Raw genomic sequence first — 20,688 nt, forward strand, 5'->3', positions numbered from 1 at the left:
TTTTTAAAGTTCTATACAAAAAGGACTTGCCCCATCTTTCACTTTCCACTATGTAGGTTTCATCTTTACAGAAAATGTCTTCTGTATCTTTGGGATATTTATTTGGGTAGTCAAGTCTATGTTATATACCTGCATAAGTGATGTGTTTATTTATTTATTTATTTGAGACGGAGTCTCGCTCTGTCATCCAGGCTGGAGTGCAGTGGCATGATCTAGGCTCACTGCAACCTCTGCTTCCTGGGTTCAAGGGATTCTCCTGCCTCAGCCCCCTGAGTAGTGGGACTACAGGTGCACCACCATACCCAGCTAATTTTTGTATTTTTAGTAGAGACGGGGTTTCACCATGTTGGCCAGACTGGTCTGGAACTCCTGACCTCAGGTGATCTGCCCACCTCGGCCTCTCAAAGTGCTGGGATTACAGGCGTGAACCGCTGCACCCACTTATTTCTTAATATGTTAATTTTATACATTATTAATGTCTCTTTATTCTTGAAAGGGAAACTGTTTGTTTTCTTTCCCTTCATACTTCATATCTTTCAGGATTCCATTGCAGGAAACAGAATAATTCTAGCTATTTCAAGCAGGAAGAGATTTTAAACTGCAAATTCGGAGCTTTGGAAATCACTGGCAGGGCTGAAAGAGCAGGATCTAGGCTGGGATTTCAGGCATAACTCCCTGAACTGGATAAGATTAATGGGCAGTCTTTTTACTGAAGCATAATTTACCTACAATGTAAATTCAGTTTTTTATGTGAATAATTCAGTGAGTTTTGACAAATCTGTGTTGCTGTATAGCCACACGCCATTACTTTCAACATATGAAACAATTCTGTCACCCACAAAAATTCTCCATGCCTCTTTTCCTCACTCCTCCCCAGCCCCTGGCAACCACTGATCTGTTTCTTTACGTATAATTTTGCCTTTTCTAGAATATTGTAGAAATTGAATCATGCAGTATGTAGTCTTTTGTGTCTGGCTTCTTTCACTTAGCATAATGTTTTTTAAATTCATTTATATCATGGTATGTATTAGTACTTATTACTGGGTAGTTTGTTGTATGGATATACAGTCATCCATTTTCAATCTGTGATTGAATTCACAGATGCAGAATCTACAGATACAGAGGACCGACTGTACCATAATTTGTTTACACATTTACCAGTTGATGGACACTTGAGTTGTTTACAGTTTTGGGGAATTATGAACATTCATATGAAGTTTTTCGTGTGAACATATGTCTTCATTTATCTTGTTTAAATAGGTAGGAGGGGGATTGCTGAGTTTTATGGTGAGTGTGTGTGTAACTTTATAGGAACTGTCAAACTGTTTTCCAGAGCCTCATATCATTTTGCACTCCTATCAGCAGTATAAGAGAGCCCTAGCTCCTCCACGTCTTCAATACTCTGCTGTCAGTCTTGTAGGTAGAGTCTTAACCTGGTTTTCCTGATCCCCAGTGGGTTCTCCCTTCCAGATTTGCTGTTACATAGCCAGCCCCAATTCTGTTTCTCTGTGGTAAAACAATGATTTATATATATATGTATGTATATCTATATCTGCAAATTGGTGACATCCAGGATGCAGACCAGCTCTAGTGCCCAGCTGAACTTGCTAATGGATACAAAAAACGGTGTTGATTGTGGTCTTAACTAGACCCTCATTGGATTTGAAATATCGCACATAACAATGTTCTATTCACTTTCAGGCTATTTGATCACTCCATGGAAGGATTCAAAAACTGGGAGTTCATGACCATTCATTGCTGGGGAGAAAGAGCTGCTGGTGACTGGGTCCTTGAAGTTTATGATACTCCCTCTCAGCTAAGGAACTTTAAGACTCCAGGTGAGAACTCCCTTTCTATACATTGGTCTACTGTGTAGAAGAAAATGATGGAGTATATTTTGGCCAGAGTGTTTCACACTCACATATTAGCATCTTTTCTCATGTGGTTCATTTCATGTGTGCTTTGAATTACCTGCATGTATTTCAGTTCTCAAGATTACCATTTGAGAGATAATAATTTCAGGATAGGAAATAAAGAAGATATATAGTATAGAACAAAACATGACAGCTTTTGATTGATGTTTCAGAATACATGATCCACATCTCTAACCAGCTTCCCAGACTTTCTATGTCTGTAAACAAGCCAGCCTGTCCACCGGCACTGAGTTCAATTGCATAATTTCACAAGAAGAGACAGTCTTCCGTAGTTATCTATTTCTTTTTAGTTTTCCCTAAATTTACTTTTCAGTTTAGGCAAGACATTGAGCTTGGCCCATGCCAGCTAATCTGGGTACCACCAAAGAAAATGATGATGATATTCTTCCCTGCATGAGCCCAAGAGCCAAGGAAAAAGAAACCCTTCTTGACATGTAAAACAGAAATTATGATGTTAACAAAGGTCTTTTCAGGTAGGCTCAGTCTGTTTCTGCACACAGCCTATTCCCGTCTTCATGCTAACCTGTAAAGCTTGTTTATAATATAAAATAAGGGCAAGTACAAGGCAACATGGGGTGAGAGACTGTGTTGCCCATTACAGAGCCCTACAGAGTGGCTCAGCAGTGAATGATCTGTTTGATAACTAATTAGCTTCCCACCCATCCATGAACACATCTTCAGCCATCAGATAAAGTCCTCCTTCTCAGTGCTCTGTCCAGTCCTCTTTAGAAGAACCAGGCTTGGGGGAAGTTTTAGGACTGACATCCAGTTCTAGCCCTCTCCAGATTACAGAATAAAGTAACCTAGACATTCTGTAATTGTAGGAGTGTGTAGCATTCAGATACAGCTAGCTGCACAGGGCAAAGGAGGCACACAGCAGAACACAGGGATAAAGGGCACATTTGCCAGACTTTTGCCTGCCAATCTGAGAAAGTTACTCATTCTGAGAGATCCATTGTTGACTGTACATTTTGGTTATCTCTTCCCTAGTTCTATAATGAGGTTCATCTTTGTTTGCCACAGTGGTCCCATAATCAGGGAGGTCAAAGCCAGAATGGTGGCCAGGTCACAATGAATCAGGATAAACATTTTGTTAAAGAGTATCTGTGCCCAGCTCACCTCCAGAATGCAGCCTGAATATAGTGGTTACCAAGTTTCTATCAAGAAAGCAAATGTTTGTCAATAAGGCAGGATTGATAGAGAAAACATGCAGATTATAGCACAGAGTTTCTAGACCCTTTCACCTCTTCGTAATCTACATAGTTCCCAGGATCTTCCTCTCTCCTTTCTTCCTCTTTGCAGCGCATGCTTATTGCCCTGCCATGAGGTTGCACAGGGTCATGGCACATAGGTGAAATGGAAGCATGGTGACTGGGCTGTGATCCATTAGCAGGCATCACTGCTGGACTCTTACAGGACAAGAGACCCCGGAGAAATAAACACTGTCAAATGTGGCAGTTGTGTACCAAGGAAGGTGCAGACATAAAGAGTACTTTTTTGAGCATTTTAAAGTTATAAAACTAACTAAACGTGACTCTGTTCTTTATTACCACCAGACACCAGAAATTCTACTCTCCATGATAAGCCCAGGCTGCTCCTAAGGGCTACTGGTTAACCATGCATTGCATCTAAGGGTCAGGGGTCACGAATGTAAATCCCTCTGCCCTCAAGAAGTTCTGAGTCTATACAGAGCTTACTATGATTATGTGCATTTAAAACTCTACAGTAGCTCAGCTAATCTAGAGTTACCTATTTCATAGCAGAGGCATCTCCTTACACTATTTAAATGTTCACATTTAACCCTAGTCACCTCCAGTCATTTTAGAGGTGTTGAGGTGTTCTTTTTACACCAGACGAGAGATATCCTAATGCTATTACTAGCCTGGAGACTTTAATAGAAACATATAGTCTTTGTGTATCTTTCCTTCAACCAACCTTTCATTTCAGGATTAGTTACACCTTTAGTAAGGGACTTTGAGTGTCCTGTTTATGGGTGGGGGTGTGTGTGTGTGTATGTGCATGTATCTATATCGTTGTTTCTGTGTTGTACAGTCCTATGATAGGTTTCTTCCTCTCTGATTAATAAGGGATTACATCAGTAAGCGAGTAGAAATTCAGTTGGATCTGTAGAATTTTCTAGCCCAATTAAATGGTAGACTCATCCCCTAATATAGAACTCCCTGGCTCCAAGCTGAATTTATATTTATTTATTGTCTCTTCCCATTTATTTATTATTACAATACATATTAAGAGCGTTGGTCGGTGTTGTTTTGATTTTTGGCACATTGAACCTATATATGCAGATTGCATTTATGTGTTAGCAAGTAAGATGGATTTTTCTCCTTCTGTATTTACACAGCTATTTCATAGTAACAGGTTTCAATATTAACTGCAAAATCATCTATAAAATTTAGCAAACAGAAAAAGAGGTAGAGGAGAAAAAAAAAATGATGGCCCAAATATGGCAGTTATTTGATGTGAATCATAGTAGAGGTTCTAAGGAAATAAAATTACATAATAAGTGAAATATAAAGAGATGAATTACACAGGAAGGATATCCCTAGTGGGCTTATGATGTCCTTCAGAAATGGCACAAAGGGAAATAATCAATTTTGAGACAGCACTCTTCAAAGCACTTAGAGGGTAAACTTTTGCATCCAAAATGATCTTAAATAAAATGAACTAAATTTTAAGGTGACTGATGATTAGGATGACCTATAGTGTCCTTGTATTACATGCTTCATTTGTACACTTGAGAGATGCCATAAGGAAAATGCGTTCTCTTTTGCACTGCTACCTAAAGGCAATCAGATAGGTCATCAATTTCCAGCAGTCATTCACTTCTTACCACTCCCTAATGCGTGTTACTTAGAATTCTGGGCCTGAATAATACCCTGATTGTGAAAAGCTTGGTCATTAACAAATGAGTCCAAAGAAAAGCTGGCAGAGGGCAAACCATATATAAACCAATTGTACTGGTCCAATGTAAAAGTCAGAAAAAAATGCATGCAACACAGAATGTGTTCACTTTTAAATGTCAGGCTCCTAAACTCCTAGAAATGAATAGGAGATAATATTGTATATGGTTTAAAAACACAGGATTTGGAATTGGAGTATGTTTTAATACCAGTCTGTCCTCTTATTGCCTTTGAGGAAGTTACCAACCTCTGTGGCTCTGTTTCCTCCTCTATATATTGGGAATGTTAGTACCTACCTTAGAGTTGTTTTGAACATTGAATGGAATAAAACTTACAAACCACTTAGACTGGTGCTCAGCATATAGTAAGCACTTAAAAACATCAAACATCGATTTGATGGTGATGGTAGGTGCTAATAGATGAAGGAAGCTGACAAGCTGAAATCTGTCACTCTCTGAGCTAGCCCCAGACCCTAGCCCCTGACCTTGTCTAGATTCTATGCATTAAGCCAAGGTGAGAGGGGTTCTGAGGGGCATTCTACCTTCCTACCAGCATATGCCTATGTTTGTAATGGTTTTGTCTTAATCACTTCTGCTTACAGTTGATTCCTTTTGAGGTCAGTTTTACTAACTTTAATGAAATGGAGGTATGTTTCCTTTTTTTTTTTTTTTTTTTTAACTTTTTGCATTGAACACAATTTTATGAAGCTAAGAAGTAAGTTAACAAATAGGAACTAAACTAAAGCAAAATGCTCCTTGTAAGTGATCCAAACTCATAGAAGGTGAAACACTTGCCTCAGGTCTCAAGGCGTTCCTGACCAGAAAATGCTGTTTTGGGCCAGGTGTGGTAGCTCACGTCTGTAATCCCAGCACTTAGGGAGGCTAAGGCGGGTGGATCACCTGAGGTCAGGAGTTCGAGACCAGCCTGACCAACATGGTGAAACCCTGTCTCTACTAAAAAATACAAAAATTAGCTGAGCGTGGTGGGGGCCACCTGTAATCCCAGCTACTTGGGAGGATAAGGCAGGAGAATTGCTTGAACCAGGGAGTCAGAGGTTGCAGTGAGCCTAGATCATGCCATTGCACTCCAGCCTGGGTGACAGAGCGAAATCAAAAAAAAAAGAAAGAAAACGCTGTTTTGCACATTGACCCATAGAACATTCTGCAATGATGGAAATGCTGTCCAGTAGGATGGCCACTAGCCACATATGGCTCTTGAGCACTGGAAATATGGTTAGTGTGATGGAGAAGATGAATCTCAAAATTTTTGTTAATTTTAGTTCATTTAAGTTTAAATAATCAAATGTTTAATGGCTATCACATTGGACAGCACAGGTCTGTAGGATAGTGTAATTAGTGATGTTTTCTTAATATTGAATGACTGATACCAGGAATTAGAACAAAGAGTTGTTCTGTCTACTTATTAACAAGTCAGATAATGCCAAAAAAAAAAATTTTTTTTTTTTTTTTTTGAGATGGAGTCTTGCCCTGTTGCCCAGGCTGGAGTGTAGTGGCATGATCTCTGCTCACTGCAGCCTCCGCCTCCCAGGTTCAAGCGATTCTCCTGCCTCAGCCTCCCAAGTAGCTGGGACTACAGGCACGTGCCACTGCGCCCGGCTAATTTTTTTTTTGTATTTTTAGTAGAAACTGAGTTTCACGTGTCAGCCAGGATGGTCTCAATCTCCTGACCTCGTGATCCACCAGTCTCAGCCTCCCAAAGTGCTGGGATTACAGGCATGAGCCACTGCGCCGGGCCATATAAGACTTTTTATACCTAGAAAAACAAAGCCTTCTAAGTCCTGGGATTCTCTTAAATATTTGTAATTTGAAATTCAGCCCTTGATCCAGCAATCTGAAGTGTGTTTGTTTCTCAGTCTTCCTATAAATGCTGATTAAATCAAGGCCTCTCTTGTAGTACATGCTCAGTCAATATGTGGTATATGAATTATTAAATAGTTAATTCTGCGAGTGATGAGAAATACGCATTTCTAGCTCTGCGTTTGACGTAGTGATTCATATCCATCTGCCTTCCACAGTTCTGTTGCTTTTTCTTGAGTGAGAAGGACTTAAAGATGTTACAGAGCTAAAGAGGGAAGATTTGGTCATGCTGTGATTTCATTATTATTTCTCAAGGTAAATTGAAAGAATGGTCTTTGGTCCTCTATGGCACCTCCGTGCAGCCATATTCACCAACCAATGAGTTTCCTAAAGTGGAACGGTTCCGCTATAGCCGAGTTGAAGACCCCACAGACGACTATGGCACAGAGGATTATGCAGGTGAGCTGGCTTCCAGTGGGACACAGGCTAAAAAGAGGCAGCTCATGCATCATCCCACCACATGGGAGAACAGAAAGGAATGGAATGGGAATGGGAACGGGAACAGGAATGGGAATGGGAATGGAATGGAACAGAACAATCTACTACCCATACTCTGACATATTTTCTTCCCCTTAAATATTTGTGTGTGTATATCAGTGCACTCATATATTCAAATATCCATATGTGTTATCTACAAAGCTAATAGTCCATACCGTGATTGTACCATAATATAGGTAATCCATAATCTGGGACATATTGTTCGCTTACAGAATTTTACACTATTTTAAACACGGTTTGGATAAACATCATTATTTATCAATCTTTGTCTATATCTTCATTATTTCTTTAGAATAGAGTTCTGTTTTAAGACTTACTGCATCAAAGAGGATAATCAGCTTTAGGGCTTGGAAACATTTTGTCACTTGCTATCCAGACAAGATGTACCAGTCTTCACTGTGACCAGCTATGTGATTGTTTATTACACTCATTCCTGCCAACAGAAAAAAATAAAGAGTAAAAAAAAGAAAGAGGTGAACGTTTTAAAAATGTTATAGTTTTGATTGCCTATAAATCTAAACATTTCTTCCTCTGTAGTTCTCTGAATTAAATACAACTGTCTTTTACCCATTTTTCTATTCAAAGTACAGTAATCCTCTTATCTCCTTGTGAACACTCTGTATGTTATTATCTCTCACATTGTTTCATATTTGCTGAAAACGTATTCTCACTTATCACTGTTGAGTTTTGTTTTGTGTTTTGACAAAAAAAACTATTAGAGGCTGGGGTTTATGGTCTCAGATATAACACTGATATTTTGCAGAAGTTTTATCCTTTAATGTCTACTGAATATTCACGTGCTTTGCTTGGTAATCTCTTATTTTTTACATTTGGCCATTAATTCATCTGGAACTCATTTTGGTTTATGACATATAGTGTCAATTGAAGCTCTGTCTTTAGTTATTTTCCAAACAGACTAACATCATTGGCTGAGTAACTATCCCTTCTTTTTTTATTGGTTTAGGATGCTTCCTTTATAACAATATAGTAAGTTCTTATACCAGCATCTTTTCTGGTTCCACCTTTTCTGATTCATCAATCTAATAATTCTCAAACCAGTACCACCCACACTGTCTTGTTTTTATTTCATGATGTATTTTTATATTTGTAGAACATCTGCTTCCCATTTCCATAGCAATTATTGCCCTATTATACTTCCAGATGAATTTTAGAATGATTTTTAAGTCTCCGTTTAAAAGTCTCATTGGAATTTAATTTGAATTTATATGCAATCTTATGGGAAGAATTGTTTTTACAACATACAATCTTTCCATTTAAAACATAGATCATGTCCCACTTAACTGAAATCTTTTAATTTTATGTAGTTTTCTTCTTGTTAGTGTTACACCTAAGTATTTTGGGCCTTGGTGCTCTTATAGTGGAAAATATTCCATGCTTTCTAACTAGTATATGCTGGTGTGTAGGAAATCTATTGGTTATATTTATTTTATATATGGCCACTTTGCTTAACTCTCTCATTAATTTATATAGTTTAGAGTTGATTTTCTGGGATGGTTTAGGTATTACAGCCTTATCATCTGCAAAATGGTTTTGTTGTCCTTCTTGTCATTATTTCTGACTACTGTCTTGTTGCATTAGCTAGCACTCCTAGGAGCATTCAATCCTTCTAAGATATGACATATAACACATAATGGACAAAGCTTCTCCTAATGAAGAACTATTTATAGGCCAGACGCGGTGGCTCACACCTGTAATCCCAGCACTTTGGGAGGCCGAGGAGGGTGGATTGCCTGAGCTCAGGAGTTTGAGACTAGCCTGGGCAACATGGTGAAACCCCATCTCTACTAAAAATACAAAAAGAAATTAGCCAGATGTGGTGGCATGCGCCTGTAATCCCAGCTACTGGAGAGGCTGAGGCACAAGAATCACTTGAACTCAGGAGGCAGAGGTTGTAGTGAGCTGGGATCGTGCCACTTCACTCCAACCTGGGAACAGAGTGAGACTCAGTCTCAAAAAAAAAAAAAAAAAGAAAAGAAAAGAAAAGAAAAAAAAGAACTATAAATACAAGTTTAATGTATCTTTAGATGAGAAATATTTTTTCTTGCAGTTCTGAGATTTTCCTCTAAATACTAAAAATAAAAGTACTTCATTAACCACCTGAACAGAGTATCTTAAATACATATGTAGTTACTTTTATTCTAAACAGATAGCATCCTAGAATCAATAAACATGCTTGAAATTAAGACCAATTGAGCTTATCAGAGCTGGATTGTATTAGATTTTGTGATGTTTTGCTTTGAGCCTATAGCATTGCTACTTATATTTTAACTAGTAAACTATTTTGTCTTCTTGGATAGGAGAAAGTAGATCCAAAAAACATAAATAGAGTTTAATAGTAAGCTGTTACTCTTTATTCATATTTTGGTAATGTTTCCCATTCAAATTTTGGAATGTTGAGATTCAGAACAGTTATACATCTTTGTGATTTTTCTGCTTATATCTCTAAAACATCAACATTGGCACTTGTGAGAGAACCAAGACAATTATTGCATTATTATCCTGCAACCTACAATGCTAAATTGCATCTGGGACAGTTTAAGATGATAAAAGAAACAGCATAGTATGTGAACTTGCCATACAGTGAGAGCCCTTTTGGCAAATATCAAGAATAAACGTTTGGGATTTTTTTTTTTAAATTCTAGAAGTCATCTGGTGAAAATTTAGGGCCACCCATGACTCCTTTCCTTTGGAGCTGCAATTTTCACCTTCATTTAGAAGTCAGCCAGATTAGAGACACAGATGGCGTTATCATAACCAGATTCCCGTACTGTGTCATTGGATCCAAGGGACTGTGAGATCACAGCTGGCTGAACTTCAGTCCATAGACAGCAGAGACACCACTCCCCTGGTGTACGATGGCAGACGGCTAAAATGTCCCAAGTTGCAGTAGCTGTGGAATTTGGAGATCGATTTGAAGCTTTGGGGAAAATAGAAATAAGAAGTGCTGTCAAATGACTCTTGCAGTTAATCAGAAGTATATTCAAGTCTGCAGCATTTTGAAATGACTTATTTCCATTCAGATGGAGAAGTCATCCCTAGTACGTGATTTGCTACCTCTAAGCAGGAATTTTTACCTAAGTATCAGGGCCTACGTTGATCCCCTCTCCTCACCATGTGATACTGGGCAAGCCACTGAAATTCTTGGAAAATCAATTTCCTCATCAGTAAAATGAGGGTATTTGACTACCAGATTTTTCTCTAAGTCATTCCACCCGAGTTCTAACATTTTTTTATGTTTCTGTGATTCAGTTAATTATGAAACATAGTCCCATAATGACTCAAAGAAACCAAGGTATAACAGTAAGTCCTTTGGGTCACAATAAGTAGGTTTTCTACTACCCTTGACTTACTATTTGTACATTTCATTCGATATATTTATTGCTAGTTAAAATCATATGAATTTTCAGTGGGAAAGAGTTTGCAGATTATGAGACCAAATGTTCCAGAATATGGAGAACAAAGAAGAGAATTAAAAACTTTTGTAACTAGCCCATGTCATTAGAAAGTTTTTCATCAATCACAAAATAGCTCCATCTTTCTGGCATTTTTTGTTTTTTCTTACTGTTCATTATCTCCAGTTCTATACCAAAGAATATGTAGTAAGAGAGATTGGGAACTTTCATCCCAGGTCTGGAATCCTTTAAGCTTGCTTGCGTTTTTTTAATTTATATGTCATTTTCTTTTGTTGAATTGCCCATTGGCCTTTGTCTAGGATGCAATTTTAAATCTATTATCTGTGTCTGAGACTGGATGCTGATAAGCTTGTGCCAGGTGCTGTAATGGTGTTTCTTCCTGGCCACAGTATTTCAGAGGTATTCAGTAGCTTTAATGAGAGAGGTCATTTGGTCTAGGCATTAAATAATAATGCTTTTTTCTTTTTTGTCCACAACTTCTCTCTTTTCTACAAATCCAATCTTTTTACTCTTACACATACTTAATTGCAGTTGGTTTTTTTCCAGTTGCTACAGTTCATTTGAATTCTAAAATATTTATCTACCACAAGGCAGCCATATGTGCTTTGAAGACCAGGCCATGACTAGAATTTACATTCTTTATACCTAGGTAATTGAGATTGCCTAGGAATCAAAAGTCAAAAAAAGTCAAGAGCTCATCTCTGGACCTAAAGCCACATTGACAGTTATTCCTCTGTCTTAAAGAAACTCTCTGCATAAGACAAAAAAAAGTCTTATTTTATACCAAATTCAAGGTAAAGCTGACCTGCTCTAAAATCATTTTTCCAAGTATTGTTCTAATGTCTTTTGGAAAGGTCCCTGCGACCCTGAGTGCAGTGAGGTTGGCTGTGACGGGCCAGGACCAGACCACTGCAATGACTGTTTGCACTACTACTACAAGCTGAAAAACAATACCAGGTAAGAGAGGGGCCAAGTCACATCCCCACAGCATGTGCCAGGCATCTTAGGAGTTCCTGCAAGGCTAATACCATGGGGTGTGTGCAGGCCACTGGCATCTTCCACTATTCTCCCACCAGGACCTAAACATAGAGAAGAGGCTGCTGTGCAGGCCGACTGCCTCCCTGTGTTAGTCAGAATGGTGAAAACTATATTGAGTTACAAAACGCAAAATGTGCATGTATGCTGTGAAACTGCAAATGTCTTCTCTCACATTTGGAGGACAGTGGAGGAACCAGCTAAGCACCTGCCCCTCCAGACCTTTCTTTTTTTTTTTTTTTTAATTGACAAGTAAAAACTGCATGTATTTATAATGCATAACATGATGTTTATATATATATATATGTGTGTGTGTGTATATATATATATATACACACACACACATACATACGTACACACATTTTGGAACAACTAAATCAAGCTATTTAACATATGCATTAGCACACATACATATCTTTTTTTGTGGCCAGAACACTTAAACACTACTCTCGTCACAATTTTCAAGTACACAATAAATTGTTGTTAACTCTAGTCATCATGATGTACAATAGATTTCTTGAACTTATTGCTCCCATCTCACACAAGTTTCATGTCCTTTCCACCCCACTGATGTTTGATTTCATGGCTTCACAAAGATGCCAATGCACAGGCCAAACTGATGCTTTTCCACATTCTCCAGCACATAGGCCATCAGTGTGGCAAAGGGGTTGGTCCTGCTTGATCTCATTCTTCTGCCCTGGGCACTAAGGTGTACCCTGTGCCTCTGAGCCCCTGGTGTCTGCTTGAGCTGTGCAGATATGTTTCCTGGGCAGAGCCAAGGAATGGTGACTGCCCCCATCGGAGTTCATCCTGACCTCCCCTTGTCTCTCACAGCCCTACCCACCTTCTCCCTCCTCCTTCAGGCGAAAACTCACTAAGCATAGCTGCCACATGGTTCCTCCATACTCCAGTCCCCCAGACAGACCTAGACGTGTTAAGAATTCCTGTTGTAAGTCTGCTGGAATTTAAATTCCTTAAGAGAAAGGAGGACTTTGGCTATCTCCCAGCCTCTGTTATCTCCTGCACTTAGCAAAATGCCTGACATTTAATTGGTGCTCAGTAAATATTTGTTGAGTGGATAAATAAAGCTCTGTGCTTCCATTTATGGGCAAACGAGAAAGGTTTTTTTTTTTAATGTTCTCATATACAACATGAATTTAAATATATTTATATTAATTTAGACAACAGCATACAACCACCACCGCCACTCACACATGCACATACAGGATCCATATGACAAACAACACACGAAAATAGAAGTCACACCTTATTAAAGGGACCTTTCTGAATAGAGTTGTGGTTCCCACATAGTTTTCCTCTGATTCACCACCATAACCTTCGTCTCTGTAACCATCATCATTTTTCAAGAGCTAGGTGCAAACCAGGAAATGGTTTGACAAGTCCTTGGTAGACTTGGTGTTGGGTAACTGCATTGCTACTTCAGCACACTGTGCAGGAGGAAGTTTAACAAACAATCTGGCTCTCTGGATGTGGTGTTGGCATCCTGGTTTAAAAGTGATTTGGAGGCTGAGCTCAGCCATTTGCTCAGCACCTCCAAGAGAATGCTGAGGACTGGTTCGCTCATGACGCTGCCTTCTTTCTTATTGTTTCACAATGCAGGATCTGTGTCTCCAGCTGCCCCCCAGGCCACTACCACGCCGACAAGAAGCGCTGCAGGAAGTGTGCCCCCAACTGTGAGTCCTGCTTTGGGAGCCATGGTGACCAGTGCATGTCCTGCAAATATGGATACTTTCTGAATGAAGAAACCAACAGCTGTGTTACTCACTGCCCTGATGGGTCATATCAGGATACCAGTAAGCTCACTTCAAATACTTGGGTTTTAGAGAAGAAATGTGGTGTTTTCATTTGAGTGACCTCAGGAGGGATAGCCTCTTTGTGAAATCTGGAATTGTGCTTCATATCAAACAGGATCTAGTTCATTTATTTTAAGAGAACCCTTTAGAAGCTTTATGTAAAAATGCTTATAACTTTGTCAGAGTATCCTCAAGACCACCCCCAGATTCAGTGATTTGCTGGGAATATTCACAAGGCCTGGGATATAGTCGTGCTCATGAACTCACAGATAGGAGATATTACAGCAAAAAATCATCAAAGGGAAAAGGTATATGGAACAAGGTTCAGCCACACAGGGCGTGTTCGGTTCCCCATGCAACAATGCGTGACGACATGCATGAAATGTTGTCTACCAGGGAACCTCATTAAAGACTCGGCCCAGGGTTGTCACTGGGGGCTGGTCAGACCTGACACATACCAAAATTCCAGACTCTTCAAAGGAAAATAGGTGTTCACCATAAACCATATTGTTTATACAAACAATTTAGACAAAGTGAGCCACTCTTTTCAGGGTAGTGGGAACCCTCCCAAAATTCAAGTTCCCAGATGTGCCAGCTGTGGGCCAACCTTACAAGCAGATTTGCTAACGACAACATTCCGGCCTGCTCTTTTCTGCACACTGACCAAATAGACACCAGGCCTGTATGAAATCAAAATATACTTTTTAAAAAGTTCAAAAAATATGACTGTCTTTTAAGAGTAGAATGAACATTTGTCAATGACTTATTTAACCCACTACTGAGGGAACTTGCAAGGTGACAAATAGGGCTGAAAGATGATCAGGTACTGTAGTCCACCAGGAAAGGCAAAATGGAAATCCTTTTGCTAACTTGGAGACAAAATTGAATAATTTAATAATTTTCTACATGGCAATACAAGTAGAATTTGGGGGAATTTTTTTTTCTAATGAATAGGAGTAATTTGCAACTTTACCAAACAAAAATGTGTGCATTAACACAGAGTTTAGGCCCTAATCAGCCATCATTAGCAAACAGATGAAGGTATATTGCCCTAGAGAATTAAATAGTCTTAAGGTAGACCTATTAGACAGTGCTCTAGTGTGGCTCTGAAAAGGACTGCAGTTATCTTTTCCTTTATTTCTGAGTTCTGGATAATTTCTCTTAACAAGGACCTCATACCATGGTATATGATGGCACTGAAATTTCATGTTTCTGCACAACCTAAGGAAGAAAAAAGAAAACTCAAGTTTAAAGGAACAAGAGTTATTTTAAAAAATCAGACAAGAAATCTAAAGTGAATACTCTTGCTTCTTAAGAAGTGAAATTCTCTCTGGTTTCAAAGAGGAGCATTTCTCTGTGAGGCAGAGAGGGTCTTTCAACTTACCCTTTAGGGCAATGGGTAAGGACTCTGCCTTTCTTGCTTGCCCCAAAATTTAGAACATGAACTTTGACTTGAGGGAGAAAGGAGAAATTGGGAGACAGAAGGGGGCATAAAGAATCCACAGAAATATGCAGTATTCCTTGTGAGGAAAAAAAGTCAAAATTCTATCAAGAAGGTTGAGCCTTGAAAAAGAAATTTGATTCTGGAATGTTGTATGACAGAACCAAGGTAATTGAGAGTCCATTGTTTCCAGAGCCTAGAAGGTAGATAATTAAGGTGTTCAAACTATGACTTCATCTACCACAAAGTGTTGATACAAGTAGTTTGTATATCTCTCTCTTCTATGTAATTGCCTTATGTTATAGTTTTCTTCTCTAATGAGTCCATTTATGTACAACATAATGATCACATATGATCGATCATGACTAGTAATAATTACTGCCAACACATTTACAGTGCTTAATAGTTCATATCATTCCCTTGAATAATTAATTTTATTTAACTTCTCAAGACAACCAGAGAGGTGGGTAACATTGTAATCTCGTTTTAATGAATAAAAAACAGAGATCCTGAGTTTGCCCACTGGAGGTGCTAAAAGCAGAATGCAAATCTGGGTCATCTGAGTTAAGATTCTATAGATGTGCAGTATTCTCAACGAGACAGTGAGAGAGACCCTATGATGACTACTGTTAAGATTGTAAGGGGCTTCGTATTTCATGCTCAGAGGCTCAGACTTGATCCAGCAGGTCCTTGCAGGGATCCTCTAAGCTGTGTTTCTCTATGGAACCCTGAAGAGCATCAACGTTTAAAGAGCAGATGGAAGCCCATGAAGAAAGCTTCATTCATTTCTACAAATTCACATGGATATAATCCACTTGCATATCAGAGCAGGTACCAAGACTTTAGCAAAATTTTGTCTAAGGTAGAAGGTCTTCCTTAATATGCCAAATATTTTCCTCCACAGAACAACCATAAATTTGCCAACTTTTTTCAATATGGACCTGGTAGTAACTAGGAAAGCAAGTATTCACAGTATACTTGTTCAAATGATACTTTTCTATTCTCCAGAATATAGATTTCTCCAAAATATAGATATTATCTGAATTATAACATTTATACCAATTCTACTGCGGCTGTAAAGTGCAAGACACTAAAATAGTGTTTAAAATAAACAATGTAAGAAATAAGCAATCCTTACCTTGCAGTCTTAAATATAGATTCCCTTCTCTAGTTCAGCTCAATTGACCAGTCCTAAAAGCTATGAGCATGGGGGTCTACATTCCCATTCCTCCGTCTCAGGCATTGCCTTTCAATCCCTATACAGTGATGTTGTCCCAGCTTTGTGAGTGGGATTTGCACTGTTGCAAGTTAGGAAACCCTCCTGGGGAGAGAGACTAGCAAGAAGAAGGAAAAAAAAAAGGCCTATAAACTATTCAACTAAGAATTAGCTAGGCTATCATTTTCTTGTCTGCAAAATGGCAGAGAAGTCTAAGCTGTTTTCCAGTGTTACGGTTTCTGTCTGTTCTTGGTTTGCTGAGAAATGATAACAAATGGTGATTCTGTGGCTTTTCCTGCAATTGTCTATTCAAGGCCATAGGTACTGTAGCATACATTAGCAAGCATTAGAACATCTCGATGCTTTTGTGGAACCCAATTGACCAACTGATTTATAACTTTCTCTTTTTTTTTAACAGAGAAAAATCTTTGCCAGAAATGCAGTGAAAACTGCAAGACGTGTACTGAATTCCATAACTGTACAGAATGTAGGGATGGGTTAAGGTAAGAGAGTGAAGGATTTTATCAAGTAACAGTCCAAAGAGCTTCTCAGTGTAAATAAAATGAAAAAATGATAAACAAGTAAATAAACAGCTCTCTTATGAGCTACCCTTGGTTTGACTCCCATTCAAGCACTTGATTGCTATTTGCATTATCTCTGCTATTATATGTGAAAAATGGGATGCTGTGTTGGCTAAAGAAGGGTTATATCCAAATAAATTCTCTTTAGAAAAGATGGCTCAGATAAAACTCAATAAAAATGGTCATTTGAGAGGCATTCTTTGTGCTTTTTAACCTGCATTGTGCCAGTCAAGGATTACTTTGCAGGTAATACCAATGAATTATATTTAATCCCCTGATTCATTCCTTGGACGGTCGGAAATTATTCCCTTATCTTTATTATTTCTCTCCACATACCCAATCATTCTCTTAAGTACCTCGGGCTTGGTTCCATTATGCTATGGTATGCACATAGATTTAACACCAGGAGATGTTTTCCTTGAATGGATGACTTGCTCATTGCTAAAGCTCAATAGTTGGTCAGCTCTCTAAGAGAACAATGTACAGCTCAAATTAACTAGGTAGCCTCTTGATCTCAGTAGGGAAGGTGAGACCATTCTGCATTTAGTGAAGAGTTGGACTGGGGCTGTATGTAGAATTAGAACTCTGTTGCACTGGATGTAAGTATTGATCATATCTTTATTTCCACCTGTGATTGGAGGTAAACTAGGCAGGGTCCAGGCAGTTTCCAGGCAGGTACATTCTTCACCATTAACCAGTATTGGAGCATCATTTTCATTTAGATTGATTATCTATGGCTTTATTTCTTTTTCCCCCCATGAATGCATTCAGTATTAGCTTACTTGGCAATTTTCATCTCAAGACTTCAGTACTGAGAAAGAATTAGCCACCTAATTCTTCTTGGAGAAGGAGCAAAGCAGTATAATAGAAAGAGAGTAGATGTGGGCTCACATCCTCCTCTGCTATTTATTAACTGTGTGATTTGGGGCAAGTCACTTAACTACTCCGAGCCTTCATGTTCTCCTCTACAAAATGATGATAATAACCCCTGTTTTGCTGGATTATGATGAAGGTTAACTGTGATAACATTTACAAAATACCTCTTCTACCATCTGGCACATACTTGGTTCATGAGAAATAAAAGATGATTTAAATTATTTTATTTCTTAGGGAACATTGTATAGGGTATGTTAAACCAGTGCATGCCAGTAGAAACATGAGAGCCATATATGTAATTTTAAATATGCCAGTAACCACATTAAGAGAAGTAAAAAGATACAGGGGAAATGAGTTTAATAAAATATTTTATTTCACCTAATACATCTAAAATATTATCATTTCAACAATATAAAAACTATCAGATGTTTTTCATTCTTTTTCATTGTTGTACTGTCTTCAAAATCTGATATATATTTTACCCTTAAAACGCATCTCAATTCAGACAAAATTGTTTTTAGGAGAAATATTTGCTCTTTATTTAGGTTTTATAGTTGAAAAAGAAAATTTTACATAGCCAAATTGTTCCACACGTACCCAAATTTTTGCCAATAATGGAATCAAGTGCCAATTTTTCCCATTTAGACTTAAATTAGTTAAAATTAAATAAAATTTAAAATTCTGTTCCTTAGCCATACTATAGCCACCTTTCAAGGTCTCAGTAGCCACGTGTGCCAGATTATGTTGTACAGCACAGGTCTAACCTGGCCAGTTTACCACAGAGAGAACAGAGGCATTCACAATACCAAGTGCATTAGCCTCGCAGTACCTGTATTTTGGAAGCAGCAGAACGTTTCAGGGTTGGTGACTGCTGTCTGTTACACGTCCCCCTTACCTAATTCCTTTTCCATACAGTGCAACCTCTGTGTCCTGCTGAACAGATGCCAACCTCACAAGGAAGTGCTGTCCTGTATTAGAAAAACTAGGCAGCTTTTTAACTTTGATAAGTGTTTTGGTGGTCCTTATTTCCTCTCAAATGGATCCATTTAAGGCAGTATCCTTTTTTCTAGTGCTACAGAAAGGGAAGGGGATTTTCTTTTGGCTTTTTAAATGACAGCACTCTCTCTCTGGCCAGTGAGGAGATCTATGAATGAAGTCCACTTTCACTTATGCTGCCCTTAGTCTCCTTGAGGCCCCTTGCATTTTTCTAAGGGCTTCCAGGGTTGACCATTTTGCCTCAAGAGACTTGTAAATTTTTAAATAGTGGTGAAGAACAAACAAACAGGGAAAAAATATATCAGTGCACAAAATCCAGGAAGGAAATAAATTAAAATGCTAATGGGGACTGTTTGGGTTTCTTTTTTCTTCAACTTTGTTTTTGTACTTTCCAAATTTTTTTAAGAGCATAGGGAAAAATAAATTTTAATTTTTTAAATTAGCATTATCCACATACAAAGCAGTCAATTAAGATGTCAATTTGGAGCAATATAAAGAGTTTAAAACAATGGAAACAATTTAACCCTGTTTAGATACTGATCTTCTAGTTTCATTGATTTGGCAGTGTAGAATTACATTTTCTCATTGTGTTTCCAATCACACTAGTTATTCAGTGAGTAACATTTTTTATATTAATTATTGTAATTCTTTTTTTTAAGAGATAGAGTCTTGCTCTGACAGCCAAGCTAGAGTGCAGTGGTGTGATCATAGCTCACTCAAACTCCTGGGCTCAAGCAATCCTCTGGCCTCAGCCTCCCGAATAGCTGGGACTGCAGGCAGGCACCACCACGCCTAGCAATTTTTTTTTAGCCTTTGTAGAGATGGGATCTGACTGTGTTACCCAAGCTAGTCTCAAACTCCTGGCTTCAAGTGATCCACCCACTTTGGCCTCCCGAAGTTCTGGGATTACAGGTGTGAGCCACCATGCCCAGCCAAATATAGGAAAAATTTTTTATTTGCTTTCAATTTTAAGAATTAACCTGTAGACTGTGAAAAATATGATAGCTGACAGATATTAGAAGGGAAAGAAAAATATGCATTTCTCATTTGACATTCTGACAACTCATTAAATACTATCTCATATTGCTAGGTAAATAGAAATTTAAATAGATTATTTAATATAGTTAACTCCCAGAAACACTAAATAATAATATAACAAAGAAAAGTCAAGATGATTGGGGAAATAGCAGTACAGTTAGTTTTGATAAATTTTTCATTAGAGTGTTTCAAATGAATAAATCAAGAAATAGAGGCAAAAGTATTTTAAATCTTGTTTTGATGAGAACCTATAGAAGACTAAAATCATAAACACTTAAAATCAGAACGGCTACTCTGGAGAATTTGAGCTGTGGGTTGGACAGGATGGTCGTACACTTTTACTCAGTCATAATTCATTGTACCATGTGTTCCTACTGCATTTATAATCATGAAATAACTGTTTATTATGTAGTAAGTCTGGATATTAAGAAATTGTTGGGCTTATTGCTAGACAATGTGATTGTTTTGTCAATCAAATACTTTTTAAAACCTCTGGGTTGTAAGATGTTGCGCAAAGTAGGAGTGTGCCCATCAGTCTAACAAATTAAGGAGGATGTCCCCGAAGCCTAGCAGCGTGTGTGTGTGCTACAGACATCATTGTAGGCACAGAGAAGCATTACAAGCATTGAGAGGAGAAAAAAAAGGGTACACGGGCTATTTCCCCTGCTTTGAAGCTTTTCCAGATCCACTGGCCTCTGAGGGAAACTGTATCTGTTACATATGGAGTTTGGGGAGTCGTTACGTTTTGGCCTGATCACAACAGTCTGTTTGAAGCTCCCTTTATACTTTTTCCAGCCTGCAGGGATCCCGGTGTTCTGTCTCCTGTGAAGATGGACGGTATTTCAATGGCCAGGACTGCCAGCCCTGCCACCGCTTCTGCGCCACTTGTGCTGGTACCTTCCCTAGTTCTTTTGTTTATTCTCCCGGTTCTGGTTTTGCTTTTCTTTCTGGTTTGAGCCATCACTCATGCAACCCACTTGCTACTTTTAAAGTAATGCTGGAAAAGTTTATTTCTCTTTTGATAATTGTG

General features: G+C 38.4%; 1 protein-coding gene across 3 annotated transcripts in view; it reads left to right on the top strand.

Annotated features, from left to right (window-relative positions):
- PCSK5 (proprotein convertase subtilisin/kexin type 5) overlaps positions 1-20,688 on the top strand; it is a 468,314-nt gene that overhangs the window by 278,315 nt on the left and 169,311 nt on the right. For all 3 annotated transcript variants that reach the window (XM_054502930.2, XM_054502928.2, XM_054502929.2), the window contains exons 13-18: positions 1,702-1,838; positions 6,985-7,128; positions 11,516-11,618; positions 13,317-13,510; positions 16,586-16,670; positions 20,454-20,551. In XM_054502930.2, the coding sequence (XP_054358905.1) occupies positions 1,702-1,838; positions 6,985-7,128; positions 11,516-11,618; positions 13,317-13,510; positions 16,586-16,670; positions 20,454-20,551 (761 nt within the window). The remainder of the gene's footprint in view (positions 1-1,701; positions 1,839-6,984; positions 7,129-11,515; positions 11,619-13,316; positions 13,511-16,585; positions 16,671-20,453; positions 20,552-20,688) is intronic.

This window comes from Pongo pygmaeus, chromosome 13 (genome assembly GCF_028885625.2).
Source record: "Pongo pygmaeus isolate AG05252 chromosome 13, NHGRI_mPonPyg2-v2.0_pri, whole genome shotgun sequence".
NCBI lineage: Eukaryota > Metazoa > Chordata > Mammalia > Primates > Hominidae > Pongo > Pongo pygmaeus.